The 22,675-nt window shown below is 52.0% G+C and overlaps 1 protein-coding gene across 1 annotated transcript in view; it reads left to right on the forward strand.

Annotated features, from left to right (window-relative positions):
• The window catches only part of Ttc12 (tetratricopeptide repeat domain 12), a 32,133-nt gene extending 11,704 nt beyond the window's left edge, over positions 1–20,429 (forward strand). The window contains exons 8-22 of the mRNA XM_048343871.1: positions 3,452–3,523; positions 4,424–4,484; positions 5,117–5,305; positions 6,397–6,466; positions 7,082–7,170; positions 7,894–8,062; positions 9,672–9,764; positions 11,383–11,443; positions 12,144–12,281; positions 12,693–12,785; positions 13,225–13,293; positions 16,066–16,167; positions 17,949–18,048; positions 18,973–19,198; positions 20,266–20,429. Coding sequence (XP_048199828.1) covers positions 3,452–3,523; positions 4,424–4,484; positions 5,117–5,305; positions 6,397–6,466; positions 7,082–7,170; positions 7,894–8,062; positions 9,672–9,764; positions 11,383–11,443; positions 12,144–12,281; positions 12,693–12,785; positions 13,225–13,293; positions 16,066–16,167; positions 17,949–18,048; positions 18,973–19,198; positions 20,266–20,341 — 1,608 coding nt within the window. The 3' untranslated portion in view covers positions 20,342–20,429. The remainder of the gene's footprint in view (positions 1–3,451; positions 3,524–4,423; positions 4,485–5,116; positions 5,306–6,396; positions 6,467–7,081; positions 7,171–7,893; positions 8,063–9,671; positions 9,765–11,382; positions 11,444–12,143; positions 12,282–12,692; positions 12,786–13,224; positions 13,294–16,065; positions 16,168–17,948; positions 18,049–18,972; positions 19,199–20,265) is intronic.
• Positions 20,430–22,675: the final 2,246 nt, after the last annotated feature.

Consider the following 22,675-nt stretch of genomic DNA (forward strand, 5'->3'; position numbering starts at 1 on the left):
AAGCAAGGCCTGTTTGTCTTGGAAATGGCATGATTACTCCTTAGGGACATTATTTCTGATGACTAGATGTTAAAATAACCCTTGATCCACATTTTCCTGTGCTCCATTGTCACCCGGGTCTGTAACTAAATAATCAAAGCAAGCGTTCCTCAGACTTCTGCACCCACACACTGCCACTCACAGATAAGGAAACTGAGCCCCCCCCCCCCCCCGCACCCTTCCACAAACAAGAAGCAGACGTTTTCTTTTTAAACACATGGTTTTAATGTTAGAAAAACCCTTGTGAGTTGATATGGCATTCTCTAAAATGTATCTCTTTGTTTTTCATTTATTTATGTTCTTTATCTTCGAGTGCAGAGCCTCAATTAAGCCTATCAGTTTCTGAGTACAATGCATCTTAATCAATGCTACCCCTTCTGTCATTCTCCCTTACCTCTCCCAGCCCCACCCAACCCCTCAAAGGACTGCATTGCTCTTTATTTTAATCTGTCAATGTTATTTAAGCAGCTTGTCATCAAGTAAAGCTAAGGGGCATCTCGTCACTCAGGAGAGCACATTTAGCCTGGCCTGTTAACCATGGCGGAACTCAGAGTGCCCCATACGTACCAGCATGCTGGCCCCATCCCCCTACTTAATTGTTATGGGGGGGAGGGGCAAGTGAGCAAAGGGGGTGGGGGTGAACTAGGAAGTCGCCTTTGCTTATGATCATTCACGGTAACCAAGGGATCTTCCCAAACTGACCTTCGAAGCATCTCATTTCTCCTCCTTAGAAGATAGAGTAGGCAGCGAGCACTGGAGAGGCCTTGAAGTTAGGAGGGTTGCCCAGGGCAACTGGACAATGTCCAGTCTTCTCACTCCAGCACAGACCCACGAACCTACATGGCCCCCTTGTTTGATGGTGATCTCTTTTCAAAAACAAGGCAAGGGGGGGGTCTTCCTTGGTGGGTTTACCCATCATTTGCCACTTGCTCACCACAGTCTGTTCTGTTCTGCTCCAGCCCACTGCTGTCCTGAGCCTCAGAGATGAATTAAGTAATGTATATGCAGGATCACAGAACCATCTTCACCATCTAACGTAAACGGCCTTGTCTCAAACCTGAACCTCCCATAATCCCCTGGAGTGATGTAGTTTCCACAAAGGCCTGTTTCCAAATCTGAATTGTAATATCACATAATGAATGGTGAGGGGAAGCAGGCCCAGCAGAACTGACATGAGCCACGCCGACACTCAGCAAGCAGTCTTATTAAAAGACCAGCCAGGCTCCCTCCCAGGTGCAGAGTTTGGCTGGATGGGCTAAAATGTACCAGGAATGCTAAAAGTAGTAACATTCATCAGTTCTGCATGGAAGCCGTGAATTCAAAGAAGTTTCACTCTCTGTACCATTATTATTAGCATTAGTGCTTTCACGCCCATTTAATATTCTTGACACTTTTAAATTGGTAGAGAAGAGCCGGTATTTCACGACTGATGTTCCTCGGGGAGGAAGATAAGGCCATGAGGCTGCTTTCAATTAGGACTGGGATCATTTCTTTCCTGGCAGAAGGCTTCCCACACAATGAAGTAGAACCTTCCTTGATGATACAATTTCTTTAAAGGGAACCTGGAGTTCAGCCAGGTGTGGAGCCTCAGTGTGGACACGTGGTCCGAGGAGAATGGCCTTGGTAGGAGCAGCATCTCTTAGTGGCTCTTTGCACTGGCCATGGGGGACGATGGCACCAGAGTGACAGCTGCTTCCCAGTGCCACCCCCACGGAGGCCACGGCTCAGCTCTTCAGCTGGGTCACCCTGGTGTTCTGCCAGTGTATTATTTGCTGTGAATATTTCACCTGAGGAACTGGAATGTTGGAGTTGCCTCTTTTTCCCATTGACTGTGCCTTTCCTGCCTCCTTGATCCTTCTTTGTGACTTTACCAGGCTCGTGGCTCTGCTCCCTTCACTCAGCCATGAGTCAGGTGATGACGTCCACGACCACGCACCTCCCAGGCTTGCTCCGACAGTTCTCTAGGAGTCAGCTTCCCTTCAGATCGCTTTTGCCCTGAAATCTCTTTTACCCTGTAACTACAGCAGCTCATGATGTATTACCCAGCACCACACTCCGTGCTTTCCTTGCTATTATCATCATCAAAATCCCGACAAGGAGAATGAATATCCAGTACATTAGATGGCCTAGCCGGCACCCCGCTCCTGGTGAGGAATCAAACACAGTTTCACCCAGGACACATGCCCTAACCTCTCTGAGTCTAGCCGATAGGGAACCAACCATATGGATATTTATCGCAACACTTGTGGGGCTTGGTACCGGTGGCTCACACCTACAATCCCAGCTACTCAGGAGGCTGAGATCTGAGGATCCTGGTTAGAAGCCAACCCAGGCAGAACAGTCCTTGAGACTCCAGTTAACCACCAGAAAACCGGACGTGGTGCTGTGGCTCAAAGGTGTAGAGCACTAGCGTTGAGTTGAAACAGCTCAGGGACAATGCCCAGGCCTTGAGTTCAAGCCCTACACTTGACAAAAATTAAAAAAAAACACTTGTGGGTCTGGCTCTGTAGACAGCTGAGGGCAGCTGACAAGAAGCACATGTCCATGTTACCATGTTCCAAATCATTTTGAGGGCCTCAAAATGTCCATGGGCCAGTTGTTCCCTACCCCTTAACCCCTAAAGGGCATCTTACCCAGCACACAGCCTTGTAACGACACGAGGCTAATTTAACTGGCTATTTTAAATCGTGTTCGTGTCTTTGTGCCAAATTATTCCTTGCAGAGTTCTCATAAAGTAGCAGACAGATCAGTGCAGAAACACCCCTCCCCCAAGTGGAATGTTCTCAGCCATGTGCTTCAGTACTGTCTTTTGAAGGAGAACGTCCCTCTGTCCCTCAGATCTTAAAGGATATGGGTGTGGCTTAAGATATATGTCGTGGTTCACTTGGGAGGAGGAAGAACTTCCTGGACCCATAGAAGTACTGGTAGGCTCCAGCTGTTTTCCCAGAGCCAATTCCTTCTCCTGCAATAAACGAGTTAGTTCTCTGAACTCGACTACACTGTTACACCACCTAGAGAGCTGAACAAATCACCGATGTCGGGGCCCTCACCTACACAATAATTTAATTGGTCCGAGGAGCAGTGTGGACAGGAGTTTGAAAAGCATTCTGGGTGATTCTAACACTGAACCCCGTGCTAAGCAAGTGCTCTTCCAAGCCAAGGGCTTCTGGTTTGCTTCCTGAGTGCGCCTCACTACATGAAAATGGAAACTGGCGAGGAGTGTCCTTGTTCTGCCCGAGAACCTCCTCCATCACTGAGGCCCCTCACAGACAACAGTCAGACCAGTCACAGACACACGGAAAAGCTGTCATTGTCAACTGCGGCGGCCCGTCCTGAAAACACGGGCATCTGCCTTCGCTCTGTTAGGGAAGTGGCTAACCAAACATCTCATCCGCCGTTGTCTTTTATGCAGTGTGATGAAACCTACACGAAGGCCTACTTCCACATGGGGAAGGCCCACCTGGCCCTGAAAAACTACGACGAGGTGAGTTCTTAGGGGAGAGCCAGCAGCGTGAGATGCGGGAACCATGGTTCCAGACACCTGACCCCTCCACAGCTACAAGAAGCCTCACACAGGCGATCACAGTCCCGGCACGCGCCTAGGCAGGAGACAACCAGTGAAAAACGGGGCTGGCGGTGCGGCCCTACGGTAGAATCAGAGGATGCCAGCGAAGGAACCCCTTGCTACCCATCTTTTTATCCTGTGCATTTTTTTTTTATGGTACTTGGTTTTGTACTCAAGGCCTATCGCTTGCAAGGCAGGTACCCTACCACTTGAACCATGCCCCCAGCCCTTACTGCTTTAGTCATTTTTCAGGTGAGTCTTTTGCTTTTGTCCTGGGCCAACCTGGCTTTCTGTTCAGAGAGGGTCTCACTAAGTCTTTGCCTGAGCTGGGGTCAAACTGCAATCCTCTCCCTCTCTACCTCCCAGTAGCTGGGATTACAACTGTGAGTTACCCCTCCTGGCCCTCAAGCTTGTATACTTCCCATCTCTCAGTCAACACTGTCTCCAGCTTCATTTCCTTAAATCCCCATGAACATATGGAGCAGCAGTTAGCCTCCTGTTCTTTCTTACTGTAAGTGACTATATGTACATATGTATGTATGTATGTATAATTCCTACCCCAAACAGACACAATCCACCAAAAAGGTAGGCCTGGATATTTTTCACCAGAGTTGCTATCTGGCTGCCCAAATGAATTTTGAAATGATGCCTGTTTCCCCTTGCACAGAACCTGAGGAGTGTCCACAAATGTCACAGGCACACACTGCACTCCATGCCCAGCCCCCATGCCGGGAACTCAGGCGGGCAGGGAACAAGCTGCCTGTCTTGTAATCACCGCTACCCCCAACCTCCTTTCAATGTCTCGCTTCTGTTTTCCAGGCTAGAGAGTGTTATCAGAGGATCCTAGAAATCAACCCCAAGCTGCAGGCGCAGGTGAAAGGTGAGTGGGCTCCTGCTGCTGTCTTCTTTGCGTCTCTTTCCCCTCCAAGTTCCTTCCATAGCTGCCCTCCGACCTTCCGACCCCTCTCCGCCCTGGCCCAGGCCAGTGGCCCTCCCGGCCTTCCCTGTGCTCACACGCCTGCTCCGTGTCCTTCCTCTCTTCCCTCTGTCACCCTCCTGCCTTTCTCCTCTGTGCCGCCTTCTTCCAGAGCTTTCCAACTGCTCTGGATCCACAGGTCTTAAGATTCTAGCTAGAGAATTTGCACTGTCTGTGTTGTTTCTTTGCGGAAGAAGAGTTGGGATTGTTTCAATGTTGTATGCTTCTCAACCCTCCACCCTTGAGAAGGAGGGAGGGAGGGAAGGAGAGAGGGAGGGAAGGAGGGAGGGAGGGAAGGAGAGAGGGGAAAAAAGGAATGGAGAGAGAAAAGAGGGAAAGAGAGGAATGGGAGAGGAGAAGGGGGGAAGGAAGGGAAGGAGGAAGAGAGGGAAGAAGGGAGGAATGAAAGAGAGGAGAGGAAAGGAAGAGAGGGAAGGAGGGATAGAAGGAGGGGAGGGTATTCTTTTGTGGTATCAGTTATTGTAGTATTGCTTTGTTGAGTGGTGTTTTTTTTTTTCTTTTGCCTGTTTTGCTAGAATATACGAGGCAGGTCAATCTTCAGGAAAAGGCAGATCTTCAAGAGCAGGAAGCCCTTAAATTTCTGGCTTTAGGAAAGAACACAGCTGTGACGACCAAAAATCTCCTGGAGACCCTTTCCAAGCCTGACCAGGCACCCCTGTTCTATGCAGGGGGGATCGAAATCCTGACGGAAACGATGAAGCAGTGTAAGCCCAGGATGTATGCGGGGTCCAGAGCATAGGGTCTTGACTTTGAGACACCAAGAAATTCCTCCTACAAATACTGGGTGCGCATCCGTGCTAATATAGATGCCGAAGGGGTGTGCAGGGAATAGTCTCCTACATCTCATCCTCTCTTCCGAATATGCACATGCCCGCCATACATGCAATGAACAACACATACATACATACACAGGTGTGCACACGTGTACACACAGCCCTTAACCTCCTGGTCTGTAGACCCGTATACACACCCCACATGCCTTATACGTCATAAATACTTGCATCACTGTATTTGTTCTACACACTCAGTCCTCACACATGCCCCAAACACCTTACACGTACCCATCTCCCCCTGCAAACATCCTAAGGTACCCTGTAGAGAATCTTAGGGGATAAACTGCACAGTTCACCTCCATAAAACCGAACGCCTGCTTAAATGTGAACATAGTTTCAGAGGAAACGTTTTCTTCTCCTAATGAGAGCCGTGCTGCTCTCTGCTCCCGGCTCCTGTCAGCACTGAAGCCACGGCTTAAGCAAAGTTCTGTTGCTTCATGGCAGGAGGCTCCTTGTAAAGACCGTGGCCTTGCAGGCTTCCCTTTAGTGTACAATGGAGGTTCTGCCGTTTCTTCTCCAGAGCCCGGAAACGGCTTGGAAATAAATACTTAAGACCAAATGGGTGTGCCAGTTCTTTCTGGAGGTTTCGGAGCAACCCGAGGCTGTCTAAAGGTTGCCCATTGGTGACTTGTGCCACTCACCTGTGTAGCCACCCAGCCCTGCCCTCCTTTTCCGAATGGTTCCTCTGCCCGTGGCACCAAAGGGCTGGTGATAAATGCAGTTTTCTCAGAATAAAAAAGTATTTGCTTCTAGGTTAGCCTGGTAGCACATGCCTGTAATCCCAGCACTGGGGAAACTGAAGCAGGAGCAGTTTGAGGCCCCTGTGGGCAACATAGTGAGACCCTGTCAAATGAGAGAGAGAGAGGAAGAGAGTGATAGTGACATGTTTGTTCGGGTGACCTTGATAGTCTCTATTGTGTTCTCATGACCAGCTGACACCTTTCCCCATGGATCTATTTCAGGCACAGAACGTACTTTATTCAGAACCCAAGGTGGATTCAGCATCATCAATGACAACGAGGTCCTAAGAAGGTGAGGGACACTTGGGAAGCAGGGCCAGGGGACACCACTATCGCGTGTGAGACTGGATACTAAGCATGCCACACAGGCGATGGTATTACTCTGTGCCCTCGCCTCCCATCAGCTGGGGGTGGGGGGGTCCCCTCCTCGGGTACACGGCTCCCACATGAACACCCTCGAGCTTGGAGCCTGGGACCACTTGACGGCAGTCGGCCTCGTGGGTGCTCTGGGCATCACAAGTGGGAGAAAGACGGCTCTTCATACTGCTCTCCCAACGTCTCCACGATCGCTGCTTATTCTCTGCCCTAGTTTTGAATTTGCAGAGCATCACAGTTCGAATCCCATCTAAACTTGTTTTCTTTTCTGTCTCACTTGTGCTTGGGTGAGCCTGAGACTTAACATCCGAACATGTCTGCCATGGCCCCTGGCTCGCTGCCACCCCTCTGTGGCCCTGTGTCTTTGACCAGGACCTCAAGACTCCATGATTGGCAGTCCTTGAGTCTTGCTGATCTGTGGTTCTGCATGTAAAGATTGACTTTCTGAAACTTGCATCTGGTGAGACTGGGGATAAAACCAAGCAGGAATGGAGACTGGTTTCGCGTTGCTCACTTGCCCTGTCTCCTCTAGGTGCTTATGGGCCACAAGCAAGGATGCAGTGGAAGAGACTGTCTGTGTGTCTGTCCTCAAGCTCTGGCAAGCAGTGTGTCACGAGAATGGTAAGCCTGGTCTACAGGTGCACACGCTGAGTGGCCAGGCATGATGGCTGTCCCCGTTGGCCAGGCCCTGGAGAGCTGGTGTCTAGACCTTCTCAGCCCCTCCCTCCAAAAACTGTGGATCAAAAGCAAGGTCTGCACTGCTGCCCAGTGCGTGGTGGGCGGGATCGCCCTCTCCTCACCCGCTCCAAGTCTCTCGAGACCGCTGCTCATGCGAATGGGATGGAAGGAAGGAGCATTCCCTTTCCTGCCTGCCCCAAAAGTACAGTTTCCCTTGGGACGCGTGACTTGTCGTCTAACATCTCCAGACTCTGCTGGGTGTCAAAGGCTGCTCTGGCCGCTGTCTGAATTTGGATGGTCTAAAGCGAGTCCTCCCCTAGGCCGATTCCTTCCCCTTCACTCCCGTATTCCGACCCCACCCACGGAAGATCCTTCTGACATCAGTAAGGAAATAGCTGGTGTGCGTCAGTCCCTGCTGGCCCAATTGTGTATTGACTCACGAGTCCTGCTCAACTGTAATAGGTGGATTACCACTCACCTTATTGAGCGGAACCTGGGGGACCCAGGACTTCATAACTGAGTCTAAAACCTCATGCCCCTGCTCATCCTGACCCAACAGGCCATTGCGAAGAGTGGAGGCCTGTGTTCCCACTAGAGCTGCAGAGGCAGAACTGGGCCGGGTGCCACCGTGGTGCCTACAAGGCGCGGCCCCGCTGTGTCTTGCAGAGGAGAACCAACGAGTCCTTGTGATGCATCCAGACCAGGCCGGCCTGCTGCTCTCCTTCTTGACTTCCCCAGCCTTGGCCCTCCGGCAGCAGAGCTTGACCCTGATTCTTCAGCTCGCCCAGACGGAGACCGGACGGGACCTCATCATCAGCCACCTTGACCTGGCCCGGTAAGGCTCTGCCGAGGCTTTCTTAGGGCGTCATCCCAAGTTGTCAATCAATGGACCGGAACAGATGAGCCTGTCCCTCTCGCCCGGGCTCTGGTGTGTGGCTGTCATCAGCCTCGAGGAGGAGTGTCTAACAGACACAGCACTTGCGGGGGACACTGTGGCTCCTAGCAGATGCAGTACTACCTCTGCATTTCATCGAGCCCTTTCCAAAACAAGGCAGGGTACAACTTATTGGAACAAGTCTTGATGGCTCAAGTTCTGCTGCAGAGATAGAATGACCTGTCTCCTGAGAACACTTTCTACAAACCTTACCTCGTGCTTTGCGGCGGCTTTCTTTATTATTTGTTTTATTCATTAGTTTTCTTACTCTTCGCCTTGCTTTTATCTTCAGATTATTAGTGCGAGCATATGAAATGACCACAGTTAGATGAGAAACTTGTTTCCATCTCAGCCATTTCCTATGGTTCAGCCTCACAGAATAGTAGCGTCAGTCACGGCCTGCCGTATACAAGTTACAGACACCAGCTAAAGGCAGCCTTCCCAGTTTCCCTGGTGTCTCATGACTGTGACTGCTGCTTCCTGGTGGGATAGGACCCGTGTCGCACGTCGCCCCGCTTCTGTAGTAGAGAGGCTTTGGGGAGTGTCTACAGCATGGGCCACAGCCATCCTTGGCAGAAGGGAAGCCACGAATGTCATGCCAGCCTGGATGGGGACTCGGTATGTTTACAGTCATTTGGGGTCACCTCTAACTGGGGTGGACAGTGCATTCATTGGTACCATGAAACTCTTCTCTAACCTACAGTCCACCCACAGGGACAGCTGCTTGTCAACAGAGCAGAAAATCTGCCTCCGAGCCAGAGGGGCGGGAAGAGGCAGAAAGGGGCACGCTGTCCTCTAGGGGATGAGTGTCACAGGAAGAGGAAGCTAGCTTCCTACATCTCCCACCACGACATCCAAATGCTCTTGGCTCTTGTCTCACTCTCTGGGCTGCTCAGGTTCATTCGCATTCATCTTTAAGACCAAGAAAAGAGATTTCCATAGCCGGAGAAGGAGGAATCCAGAGGGCTATAAAACAAATGGTGTCCGGCAGCAGGAACTCTGGAGGAAGTTCCTGAGGAAGTTCTGAGATTGGTAGAAGCTTAGCATCACCCACCCTTAGCCACCTTCCAGCATGCATGCCCCGATTCCATCAACTCCCAACCAGCACTTTGATTGTAATTGTTTCCATTTGTCATGGGATGGGGGGGAGGTCCCCCCTCCCCCCTCCCCCACCAGTGAAGATAAGAGCGCACCTCCCTGGGCAGCGGCTTGCTCCATACACTCTGCAAGAGTCCAGGTCCAGCCTACAGAAGGTACATCTTGCCCTCCTACTGTCCAGTGCCGAAGGAAGCTGGAGATACCAGGTGTTCTAAGGTCAAGCATCCAGGTGCCCTGGGCAGAGCTTCTGGGGTGGCCTGCAGAGACCACCCTTGTAGCTTTTCTCCCCCTGGATGCTGTTCCTTCCCAGATTCCTCACAAGGTCACCTCGCCGGGCCTCTGAGAGTTGGAGACAGCCCACGCTGAGGTATTTATGGTTGGGGGTTTTGTTTTGGTTTTTTTTTGTTGGCAGATTGTTCGAGGCTCTGCTGTTATTCCTTGAGTTCTCAGATAAGAAGGCCAACACAGCCATGGGACTGCTCACAGACTTGTTTCTGGAGGAAAGGTAATGTTTTATGTCCGACTTGAGATGCGCTAGGTGATCTCTGTAGTGTGCAGAGAGGAGAGGCCAGCCTCCTCCCGAGGGTCACGAGATTCCCTGAGCAGAGGGTGCTGTCTCCCAGAGGCCTGTGCGGCCCATGCCCACCGCAGCCCCTCTGGTGCCGGGCAGCCCAGACCTCCATGAGTTTGGAGCAGAACCTGCAAAAAAGCAGCCAGCTCTTTCTACCTGCAGATCTGGATACCATCAAATGCACATCAAAAATACTGCATCTGTACTGAATATATAGAGATGTTTCCCTTGTCATTCCCTAAATAATGCAGTATAACAGCTGTTTATATGGCACTGTACTATGAAGTGCCTAGTAATCTAAAGGTTAGAGGTGATTTAATGTCTACAAGGGGACTGGGGAGTGACCCACCCTATTATCGTAGCTACTAGGGAGGCCGAGATCAAAAGGACCAGGACAAAAAAATCCATGTGATTCCATCTCCATTGATAAAGCGTTGGATGGGGTGGTACTATCCTGCCATCACGGCCCATGGGAAACACAAATCGGAAGACTGTAGTGTGGGCCTGCCTACGTAAAAGTGAGATCCTTTGGAAAAACAATAATAAAGTAAAAGAAAAATTTAAATCAAGAATAAAGTCAAAAGGACCAAGGTAGCTGAGCACTGGTGGCTCACGCCTGTAATCCCAGCTACTCAGGAGGCTAAGATCTGAGGGTCATGGTTCAAAGACAGCCCTGGAAAATACATCTGTGAGACTCTTATGCCCAATTAATCAGCAGAAAAGGCAGAGCTAGAGTTGTGGCTCAAGTGGTAGAATACCAGCCTTGAGTGAAAAAGCAGAGTAAGAGTGTGAGGCTCTGAGTTCAAGCCCCAGTACTAACACACACACGATCATGTTGGTTAAATGCAAATACTACTCCATTTTATGTAAGTCCCTTAGGACTTGAGCACCCACAGACCTTGGCTCCAGGGGGCTTCGGGAAGCAGGCCCTTGAATGATGGGTGGAGAGCAAACACACGGTAGCATCCTCTTGGGCTGCCAGAAGCACTGTGAATAACGTCTCCTCCTGACTGAGTTGTCTTGCCTTGCTCTGTGATTTTTTTAAATCACATCTTCTTTTCTCAGTCCTTTGTTTTTCCCTATACACTTTAGGAGTCTTGCCTAGGACCCACTGCATGATAGAGAAAGGCGGATGCAGCACGCAGAGACATGTGTGCATCTGGGTTCTCCCGGCGGCTGTGACGAGTGTACACGTTCACACTGTGGTCGCCACCTTTGGGGGCACGCAGGACGCACAGGCACAGAGCAGGGGAGGGGAGCCCGCACAAGGTCGGCCTGGCAGAGTCCAGCAAAGCTGCCCCCTGAGATCTGCCATTCAACATCAAAGCAGACCCGCCAGACTCCTAAGCCACTTCATGTGTGCCCAGTGGCTTGTTTGTTTGTTTGTTTTTGCTTTTCTTTCCTCTTTTGCTGGCTCAGAATAAATGACCCACACCTGCTGTAGTTCGGAGGGACCGGTTTATCACCGTCTGCTATGTTACCCAAGAGGCGCTGTCTCTCAGGGACAGTGTGTGTCATTGAGAACTAACCCTGGCTGCTGTTTTCTCCACAGATTCCAAGCGTGGCTCCAGGCCAGCCTTCCGGACACCCTGCCCATGCTCACGGGGGTCCTGGTGAGCAGCCTCCCCGCCCCCACGCCCCCACCCCGTTCCTTCCCTCCTCCACCACAGGGGCTCGGGAATGTAGGCAGAGCTGTATAAATACCATCTACAGCCCAGAACCCCTGTGGTCTCTCAGGTTGACTAATCATTGATTCACAACTGGAATTGTCACAGTTCTCAGTTGTCAAAACAACCACGGGTGGGACAGGTGGAGATGGAGAAGGCATACGGGCGGGCTGCGCGTGAGCTGCGTTTCAGGGGAAGACGAGGAGATCCGTCTCCACGGGCCTCTTCCTGACACAGAGTTGTCATCAGGATAGCCTGTGACTCTGTCCCCAGAGGGAAATCAGCCCCAGCGGGAAGACAGCTGGGCCACCTGAGCTGATAAGGCCGAGGAGAGATAGAGAGTTCTCCCTAGAGAGAGTGTTGGGCTTGGTTAACTTGGAAAAGTGCCAGGACCCAGTAGGGAACATAACCGCACCCCAAAACCTGGCCACTGTGGAAATGGTGGCTCTGAGAAGGGAAAGGCCTGAGCCAGGTCCTCTTGGTCCTTTTGGGTCTGCCCTCTTTGCCTTCATCCCGTTGCCATGGTGACCCCTTTGCCATTCAAGGTAACAGTAAGCTCTCTGGAGAGTGAGTACCGCTCCCGGGAACGTCTGTACCATTCTCCACCTGTTCTCTGAGGCTTCCGTTTCTCTTGATTCGCTTGTAGAGAAGAGACCCCATGTTAACCAGCACCACCGCCTTCTGCCAGTGTATCGGCATGATGGGGAACCTCAGTGCCAAGCCCGCCACCCGCAGACACATGTGGGCCTACGAAGAATTCCCAGATGCCTGCCTGGGCCTCCTGGTATTTTCGCTCTTCTATCCAAAGCCGGTCTTTCACCCTCTTTGTGGGCATCAACTTCTTAATTACATGGCTTTTCCAAAAATTCTGTAGCCATAGATTTTATGAGCTGTGGCCTTCAAGGGCTCGCCACATCAAGTCCCCCACCCACCCTGGAGAGAGGTGGAGGATTTGGGCAGAGCTGGCCCGATCATCCATTGCGACAACCCCTTCTCCAATGTAAAGCCGGAGCCAGGCTAAGCACAGAAGGTACCCTTCTGCGCCTTTGCTAACCGCAGAACTGGTCTCTGAGCTCCTGGCATCATTTAAGCCCATAGCGTTGACAGTTTGGGCATCTGTGACCCTGTCCAAAAGAAGAGCTGGCTGTGAAGTGTTCCACCGAAACAGTCAACGGTCATCTTGTCTCCTCTCAAGGTCAGATGCGAGGATGACCTGTTCAGAGATGTCATGTACACCCTCCTGGGACTTTTCATGAACCTGTGTCTCCAAGTCCCCCTTGTCTCAGAGGTATGGCTTGTCTGTCACCCTCCCAGGAGCCCTGGGACAGACAAAGCACATCTTGTTGCACTGAACCTGTTACTTACGAAGAGCACAGATGCACACGGGCCTGAACCTTGGCAGTGGGGGGAGGGGGGAGGGTTATTCTGTCACAATCATATGTTCATTCAGAAAACTGCCCACGTGTCCAGTACTGGGCACTGCATTTACCAAGTCAAAAAGAGCCTGACCCTAACTGGTAGAGTACAGCCAAGAATTAGGGAAGCCAGACCCAGGAAGGCGTCAGGGCAGGGGAAGGAGAAAGTGGGAGAAATCGGGACAGAGGCAGAGGACCGGAGGGTGGGTTCCCCTCCCCTCTTCCCCCTCACCCCACGGTTTTGTTGCTTAGAAGTTCTACAGAGAATTCGATATGGGCCTTCAAATCATCTTCTCCTCTCCATGGTTGTAGGTGTGGATCACGGAGGTGAGCAGAAAGTGCCTGTCTCTACTCAACAGCCAAGATGGAGGAATCCTGACAGTAAGTCCCTCTGGGGTCTCCAGACTCGGCGTCCTTATTCTTGTTCATGTTTTCTTTCGGTGTCATCATGGTGACTTTTTTTGTAGTCACCACCTCTCCAAACCTGCCGCCTCTCCCAGGGATGGTGTAAATAATGTCACAAGCACACGAAGGCCAAATTTCACCTACGCTTTGGGAGGCTGGGTGACCTCCTCCCTGGTAACCTGCCTGTGGCCACTCTAACATCCAAGAACTCTAGTTAAGGCCCTTTCTGGACACATGTCGTCCTCCTGACTTGTCCTACTTCTAGAGATGCTGTACAGATTGGACAGCCCAAGGATTTCATTTAGAATTCCTTTTAGTCCATCATCAGAAAACTTGGCCAGGTTGAAACCAGTGCTCTTGGAGGCTGGCTGTTTGGGGCCCCTTTGGGGGTGCCTGCTGGAATGATTTTCATACTTCTGCTTCTGACACTTTGGCTAAGAAAACTCGAGTACTGTGTTTAGCACAGTGCATCAGAAGAATGTCAGTATGCTTCGAAACACTGCTTGCCATCAACCCAGGCTGTAGTCTTCACATGCATTAGTGAGCCATCACCTCCGTTTTTCTGGCCCTTAGAGCACACTGACCGCCATCTTGGGCCTAAGCAGGCATTCTGTCAGCTGGAGCAGAACTCAGGGACTACAGAAGCAGATTAAAGATACCTTCACCCAGTGGAGGAGAGAAGGGCGGGGCTGGGGGTTAGCAGAGTGGCGGCCTTGCCTGGAAGGATGGAGATTTTGCCCTAATGGGGACGCTGAAGGCACCACTGTGAGGTAGCGAGCTGCGTGTGGCAGGCAAGCAGGCGTCCATCTTCACGAACAAACTCAGCGCCGTCCTTGGTTTTTGCTTTTCATCAGTACTAGAGATTACACTCGGGGCCTCCTCCTTGCTAGACAAGCACTCTACCAACTAAGCCATGCCTTCGGTTCTTGTTCTTAGTTTGTTTTTCAAATCGAATATAGTTGGCTGGGAATATGGCCTAGTGGCAGGAGCACTTGCCTCCTACACATGAAGCTCTCGGTTCAATTCCCCAGCACCACATATATGGAAAACGGCCAGAAGGGGCCCTGTGGCTCAGGTGGCAGAGTGCTAGCCTTGAGCGGGAAGAAGCCAGGGACAGTGCTCAGGCCCTGAGTCCAAGGCCCAGAACTGGCCAAAAAAAAAAAAAAAAAGAGTCTCATTATTTGGGCTGGGGATATGGCCTAGTGGCTAGAGTGCTTGCCTCAAATTGAATATAGCACTTTTGCTCAGGCCATGATCATCCTACCTCCCACTCCCGAGTAGCCGGGATTACAGACAGGCGCTACCAGGTCCAGCTTTTTGACTTTCTGCCCCCCCCACTATGATAAAATAGACTTTATTTAGAACACTGAAAAAGGAGGCGCAGAGACTGCTGTATTGGGGATTTCGCGATGGATTTAAGTCCTGCGTGTATTTACTTCTCTTAACACATTGAGAGACCAGAGAAAGGAGATTTTCCTTATAGAGTTTCGGGTGACATCTCCCAGGCCCATAAACGCCCCACAGGCTCCTCATCCCCGCACGCACTGCTTTTATTAAAGAAGCAATTGGACAGCTAAAGATTACCAGACATTTCAGGAAAGCTATACTCATAAATGATTTTTTTTTTAAGTGTAAACATGAAAATCTAGGGGCTGGGAATCTGGTTTAGTGTCAAGAGTGCTTGCCTTGTATACATGAAGCCCTGGGTTCCATTCCTCAGCACCACATATATAGAAAAGGCCAGAAGTGGCGCTGTGGCTCAAGTGGCAGAGTGCTGGCCTTGAGCAAAAAGAAGCCAGGGACAGTGCTCAGGCCCTGAGTCCGAGCTCCAGGACTGGAAAAAAAACAAATCATGAAAATTGAAAGAAGTATAGAAAATCAAAGAAAAGAAAAGAATCACCATTTATATCTTGAGAAAGATTAAAGGTAGTACACCCACAAAACAGTAACTGCTAATTAATATTTTTTAATCTGAGAGCCCAGAAGTAAATGGAGTGAAAGTAGGGCCCCCCAAAACCCCAAAGCTACGTAAAGATAAAAGAAAACAAAAGACACAAAGGACAGACCCAGGAAGCAGAAGGCTTTGTAAGGAGGGTCCTAAGGACAGACCCAGGAAGCAGAAGGCTTTGTAAGGAGGGTCCTAAGGACAGACCCAGGAAGCAGAAGGCTTTGTAAGGAGGGTCCTGCGGCTGTGGGGGTCATGGGAGGTGCTGGGCAGGCCTTGCTTGCTGAGGCAAGCTGGCTGCTCCTATGTGACACTGAAATAAGCCGGGCTTTGTATGTCTCGGGCAAATGTTCTCGGCCCTTCGAATGATCTACCTGGCAGCTTTGTTAAGAGGAACCACGCATGCTCTGTGCTCCTTGGCTATTTCGCTGTTTAGAAAAAGCAGTGTATAAACCTGGCTCAGGTGGCTCACGCCTGTCATCCTCGCCACTCAGACCTGAGATCTGAGGATTGCATTTCGAGCCCAGCCCAAGCAGGGAAGTCTGTGAGACTCTTATTTCCAATCAGCCAGCCAAAAGCCAGAAGTGGAGCTGTGGCCTAACTGGTGGGAGCACCAGTCTTGAGCAAAAAAATAAGCCAAGTAAGAGTGAGTTCAAACCCCAGCACTGGCAGGGGGTAGGGGATAAAAATCAAGTAGGGGGTAGATAAAAATCAGGTAGGTACCAATGACAGCTTTGGCCTCGCCAAACTTGTCAACGCATCTCTATAAGGACATTTAATGGCCCTTCCCCTGCGCCCTTCAGAGAGCTGCTGGTGTGCTGAGCCGGACTCTCCCTTCCTCTCTGAAAATCATCCAGGAGGCCCTGAGAGCAGGAATTGTGAAGAAAATGATTAAGTTCCTGAAGGTAAAGTAACTTCACTGCTTACCACCTCTTAACCATCCAGGACTCCGCCATTTTTTACTCAAGGGGCAGAGCACGGGCGTGGACTTGGATCACTGAGCTAGGTCCTCACTGAGTCAGCCCGGCCACGTTTCCAGCTTGTGGGATGGAGAGTGAGTCTCTCCCGCCTGTCCATCCGGACAGTGCTCCGAACACCAAGGTTGCTGAGCGAATAACCAACCAAAGAAATGCTCTTTAGGTACAGCCACACAAATGGTTTGCCCTCGGCTCAGTGGGAGAATGTGTTCTGGCATGCACAAAGACTGGGTTCCATTCCCAGCTCTAAAAATCGCCCCCCCCCACACAAAAAAATGCTTCTTCTTTCAAGCCCAACTGTAAGATTCCCGGCCTCTGTCCTTAAACAAGATGGTACCCATAGCTTCCTGGCTTCTTGCAAAGTTTCTGGGGCAGTCGCTTTGTTCATGGACTCGTGATGCTTTATGTCACCGCGTGAAGTGTGTCGATGGAACGCCACTCGCGAGACCTGGAGGCCGGGGAGTTGCCGTGTGACCCCAGGGTGATGGGATTTTCTCCCCATGAAGCGAGTGCAGCGCACGCAAGCGGGTCACTAGATTCCCTTGCAAGGAGAAGGGAATGACTTGGCTGTTGTCGCTGGAGCCCACTCGTGACATACGGACCTGGTGCGGCCCTCTCGTCCGCGTTAGTGGGGTGACACCGAGCAGAGCAGGGGTGCACACACTCCGAAGAGGGAGATGGAAGTACTCGCGCACGGGGAGTCGTGAGGGGCTGCGACGGTGGGAACGAGTTTAGGCTGCTTACTGGATAATGCCATTCACTCACTCTACAACTGTGGGGGGGCTGTATGGGTGCCAGGACTGGGGCTTGAACGCAGGGGTGCTCTTTTGTTCAAAGCTGGTGCTCTACCACTCGAACCGCAGGTCCACCTCTCTCTTTTTTTTAAGTGGGTAGAGATAGGACTTTCCCGAACTTTCCTGCCTGGACCAGCTTCAAACTGCAGTCCTCAGGTCTCCGCCTCCCGAGGGGCTGGGACCGCAGGCGCGAGGCACGGCCCCCAGCCACACTCTAAAACTTCTGTAACCGGACCGCTGGTGGCATGCTTTCACACACACACGTGTGCACGGACACACCCGTGCGCTGTAAAGACCTGCACAGAATGACTTTAAAGGTTATGATTCTACAGCCGTCACCTCTGGCGGCGATGTTCTGTCAGCCCTGACACAGCAGGGCCCCTTCCTCCTTTTGAGACTTGGGGTGGGGGGGCAGCATCTGATAGCATGAATGTCCCCCCCCGCCCCAAGCTGTCAGGTGTACATAGATGGGCTGCGTCCCTGCTGGGGTGCAGGCTGTCTGGGGGGAGTTGTGAGTTGTGCTCCAGGCATTACTCCTAGTAGGATCCCCCTTTAGACATCCAAGAAGCCATTATTACTGAAACGCTTGCTCACTATGATTTCTGATCAAGAAAGAGGAAAGTCTGGGTGCCGTGGCTCACGCCTGTAATCCTAACTACACAAGAGGCTGAGATCTGAGGATCACTGAAGCCAGCCCAGGCAGGAAAAATCCATGAGACTCTTATCTCCAACTAACCAGCAAAAAGCTGCAAGTGGAACTGTGGCTCAAGTGGTAGAGCAACAGCTTTGAAAAAAAAAAAAAACACCTAAAGAACAGTTCCCAGGTCCTGAGTTCAAGCCCCAGTACTGGCACCAAAAAATTAAAAAAATAGGAAGCTGAGAGCATTGATGTTCTGCTGTCCATCTGGAATCTAGACAGGAGGCCAGAGCGCATCGCGGCATGCAGTAAAGATCCTGGCGGTCTGCACCAACAGCTTCCATGAGGCTCGGGAGGAAATAATGAGGCTGGACAAAAGTAAGTGACCATGTCATGAAGGCCCCAACATCCAGAGGTTAACCCACCCCGGAAGCTGCCCAGGGAACTGGGGAAAGGGAGGGGCTTGTCAGGAATGACAGTAACTTCTCAGGGAGCAGTGTCCACTCTCCTGGATGGAGAAACGGTTAACCAGCTTGGGCTACATACAAGTAGAATGCCCAGATGGAAGGCCCACCACCAGCCAACTCAGAGGAAGCCGGGCAGAAGCTTCAGCAGCCTGAAGACCTAGCACAGCCTTGTTCCTTCAGAGAGGGAGGGAGAGATGAGATACCTTCAGTGAACAAGGGAAGAGTCTGAGCCTAACTCCCAGCCACACAGATGGCTAATACTCTCCTTCACAGATCAGGACGGGACAGCAGATACAGGATGCTCCACACCCAGGCTGCTGGGCGGGACCCCGCACCAGGGTGGGGCTAGAGGTTGAGAAGGGGGGCTTTTGAGAAGATAGATTTGCTGGGGGCCCATGGCTCACACCTATAATCCTAGTCACTCAGGAGGCTGAGATCTGAGGATTATGGTTTTGGAGCTAGCCCAGGCAGAAAAGTCTGTGAGACTTATCTCTAATTAAGCATCAAAAAGCTGAACTTAGAGGTATTGCTCAACTGGTAGAGTGCCAACTTTGAGCAACACCCACCCCCCCCCCAAAAAAAGGAAGGAAGAAAGGGAGGGAGGGAGGAAAGGGAGGGTGGGAAGGAGGGAGGGAGGGAGGGAGGGAGGCCAGCCTACTTGAGCTGCCACAGGGACAGGAGTTGAGGAAGGTCTTCCCACTCAGGAGATGTTGGCTGGACGAGTGAGCACATCTTTCTCAGCATTTCCGGGAGCTCCTGGGGCCCTCCTGCCCGGTGCCAGCCTCCCTTCAGGGGGTCCGGAGGCATCAATGCCTATGTCCTTCTGTCCCTGTAGAGTTCAGCGTTTTGGTGAAGGTGCTCAACTCAAAGGACGAGGTTCTGGTGGGCAACGCCGCCCTCTGCCTCGGCAACTGCATGGAGGTGCCCAGTGCCGCATCGTCCCTGCTGAAGACGGACCTGGTGCCAATCCTGCTGAAGCTGGCAGGCGGTGACTCACAGAAGACATCCGTGCAACTGAACGCAGGCATTGCCCTGGGGAAGCTGTGCACAGCCGAGCCCAGGTACGTGGGGCCAGGCCCCCCGGGGCGCAGCCAGGACTGGGCAAGCCATGCATGGTGTTTTGATGGCAACCAGGCCTTACAGAACTCAAGAGCTTCCCCCCTTGCACTCCGCTTTCTTGCCCATGTGACTGGAACTCTCCCATTGAGCCATGCTTCCACTCCAGTATTTTGCCAGTTCATTAGTGATGGACTCTTACCGACTTTTCCACCTGGGCTGGCTTCAAACTACAATCCTCAGATCTCAGCTTCCTGAGTAGCTAAAATTACTGGCGTGAGCCATTGCTGCTGGACCATATTGCTTCTCCTTTAGCTCAGACTCCTTCCCTGCTCTGGACTGGTCAACGGGCTTTAAACACTCCATCGTGCATGCTTCTGAAAGGTCTTGCCCCGGGGCCAAGCCATGATCCCTGGCTTGGGAGCCTGGTGCATGGGCTGAGGATGGTTCCCTCCTTCCAGCTAGCTACCTGGATGGGCATCTAAGGACTTTCCAAGTGCTATCCGATTGATCTAGTGGCGGAAATAGAAAGGGGAGAGAGCGAATGCCAGCTACTCACACCTGTAATCCTGGCTGCTCAGGAGGCAGATCTGAGGATCACAGTTGGAAGCCAACCCAGGCAGGAAAGTCCCCATGAGACTCTTATGTCTAATATACTACTCAGAAAAAGCCAGAAGTGGTGCCGTGGCTCAATTGGTAGAGCACTAGCCTTGAGCCAGAGAGCTCAAGGATAGCACCCAAGCCCTAAGTTCAAGCCCATGACCAACCAAAAAGAATAAAACAACAAACCACCTTTCTTCCACAGGAAGTAAGGTTATGTTAGCCAGGATGCTCTCATTCACAGTGGCGACCTGCTGGGGATTTCTAGAGAACACACCTGATGCTGTCGGGCAGAGTGTTGTGCATTTGCTGGCCTCCTGCAGGCCTTCTTTACCCCCTGGATCATGAGGGTTCCCCACTTTCCCTCCCCACCCAGAGCGATAGGGCTGATGTCCCCAGCAGGCTCCAGAAGGCTGGAGGTGGCCCCCAAGCATGACATTTTGGCCTGGCTTCTGTGTTCCGATGATGACAGGTTTGCCACTCAGCTGAAGGAGTATCACGGGATCGAAATTCTCAACTCTGTGATGAAGTACATCAGTGATTCTTGAGAGACCTGGGTGCGGTTTTTACAAACACACAACCCCACATTATGGGTTGTTTCTGAGCTAATAAAGTCCATTTAAATATTCCATTTAAATTCCAGAACAGAATGATTCTTTCCAGTCCATTTACCCAACAGGTTTTCATGGGTAAAAAGAGAGTGGGCCTCTGGTCGCTCGCTTGGCATCCTTCCCATCTGTCTCTGGATGTTTGTTCCTCCTCTGCGGAGGCTGAAGCCAGCAGACCCAAAGCCACATTTCCCAGATACCCTTGAGGGGACGGCCATAAGTGGGGAGTGCCAGTCTCCTGCCACTTCCTGCCCTGGTGGCTTTGTTCTGCTGGACGAATACCAGAAGCACCAGGGGTTTGGGCCGTGGCCTTTCAGCATCCACAATCCAGCCCTGAGCACTTGAAGATCATTATGGTCGTGACCAACTGGTAGCACACGAGGACCCTCAAGCCCCATTCACCGGCCAGCAGCCTGTCTTCTCACATTTCTTACGTGGCAGTGAGGTTTGAGAACACAAATCCTGTCTGGGATGGGGTTCTGAGCACCCTCATTGTTCAGGATGGGATGACAGTGTTTCATGCCAGGACACAAGTAACTGATCTGCCAGAGCCTGGAGCTGGGCTATAATGACATTGAGTGGACCCTGGGGGTGAGCAGAAAGTGTTGGAATCAATTACCTCAAGTCTCCTCCACAACAGATGTTCCTCTGCTACTTCCTATTTGTCCTCAGTTTAGAACTAGGGAGACTGGTTGATTCCCACATCCTCCCCATGACATCATTAGCTCTTTGCTTCTCAAACTCCAGAGCAGCAGGCCTCTCCCTGGTGCCCTGGGAAGAGCATGACACCAAGAACAACCGTCACCCCCTCTACACCACCCCCATGACAGCCAGAACAACCGTCACCCGCTCTGCACCCCCCATGACAGCAAGAACAACCATCACCCCCTCTACACACCCCATGACAGCCAGAACAACCGTCACCCCCTCTACACCACCCCCCATGACAGCCAGAACAACTGTCACCCCCTCCACACCCCCCATAACACCCAGAACAACCGTCACCCCCTCTACACACCCTCATGACAGCCAGAACAACTGTTACCCCCTCTACACCATCCCCCATGACAGCCAGAACAACCGTCACCCCCTCTGCCCCACCCCCATGACAGCCAGAACAACCGTCACCCGCTCTGCACCCCCATAACAGCCAAAACAACCATCACCCCCTCTACACACCCCATGACAGCCAGAACAACCGTCACCCCCTCTACACCATCCCCCATGACACCCAGAACAACCGTCACCCCCTCTGCCCCACCCCCATGACAGCCAGAACAACCGTCACCCCCTCTGCCCCACCCCCATGACAGCCAGAACAACCGTCACCCCCTCTGCCCCACCCCCATGACACCCAGAACAACCGTCACCCCCTCTGCACCCCCAATGACAGCCAGAACAATCATCACCCCCTCTGCACCACCCCCTATGACACCCAGAACAACGTCACTCCCTCGCCCCACCCCCATGACACCCAGAACAACTGTCACCCCCTCTGCACACCCCCATGACAGCCAGAACAACCGTCACCTCCTCTACACACCCCCATGACACCCAGAACAACCGTCACCCCCTCTACACCACCCCCCATGACACCCAGAACCATCACCCCCTCTGCCCCACCCCCATGACACCCAGAACAACCGTCACCCCCTCTACACACTCCCATGACACCCAGAACAACCGTCACCCCCTCTACACACCCCCATGACACCCAGAACAACCGTCACCCCCTCTACACACCCCCATGACACCCAGAACAACCGTTACCCCCTCTGCACACCCCCATGACACCCAGAACAACCGTTACCCCCCTCTGCACACCCCCATGACACCCAGAACAACCGTTACCCCCCTCTGCACACCCCCATGACAGCTTGCATAGCAGCCAAGCCCTAGGCGACTGATGGGAAGCTTGCTGGATCACTTCCTACGTTTTAACAACTTCTCTAATGTGATCTCAGTTTCAAAAGGGCAAAATGAAGAGGAGGTGTTCTTCCTGGTCTGACTGTAGCCTGAGGCTGCCTCCCTCTCCCCTACCTGCTGCAGGGGTGGGAAGGCAGCCCCCTAGGGTGCTAGCAGAGCAAGGGGGAGTGTGATAACCTGAGGGGGCAGGAAGTCCCACCCCAAGGTCACTCCCTCCCCACTGGGGGTCTGCCCCATGCTGAGATCACCACCCCAGCCTTCCTGTACAAGGGGACAGGGTGAGAGAGAGGAGAGGGGGGAAGGAGGGAGGGAGGAAGAGAGGGCAGGGAGAGAGGAAAGACCATGAGC

The sequence above is a fragment of the Perognathus longimembris genome, chromosome 3, assembly GCF_023159225.1.
Source record: "Perognathus longimembris pacificus isolate PPM17 chromosome 3, ASM2315922v1, whole genome shotgun sequence".
Lineage (NCBI taxonomy): Eukaryota > Metazoa > Chordata > Mammalia > Rodentia > Heteromyidae > Perognathus > Perognathus longimembris.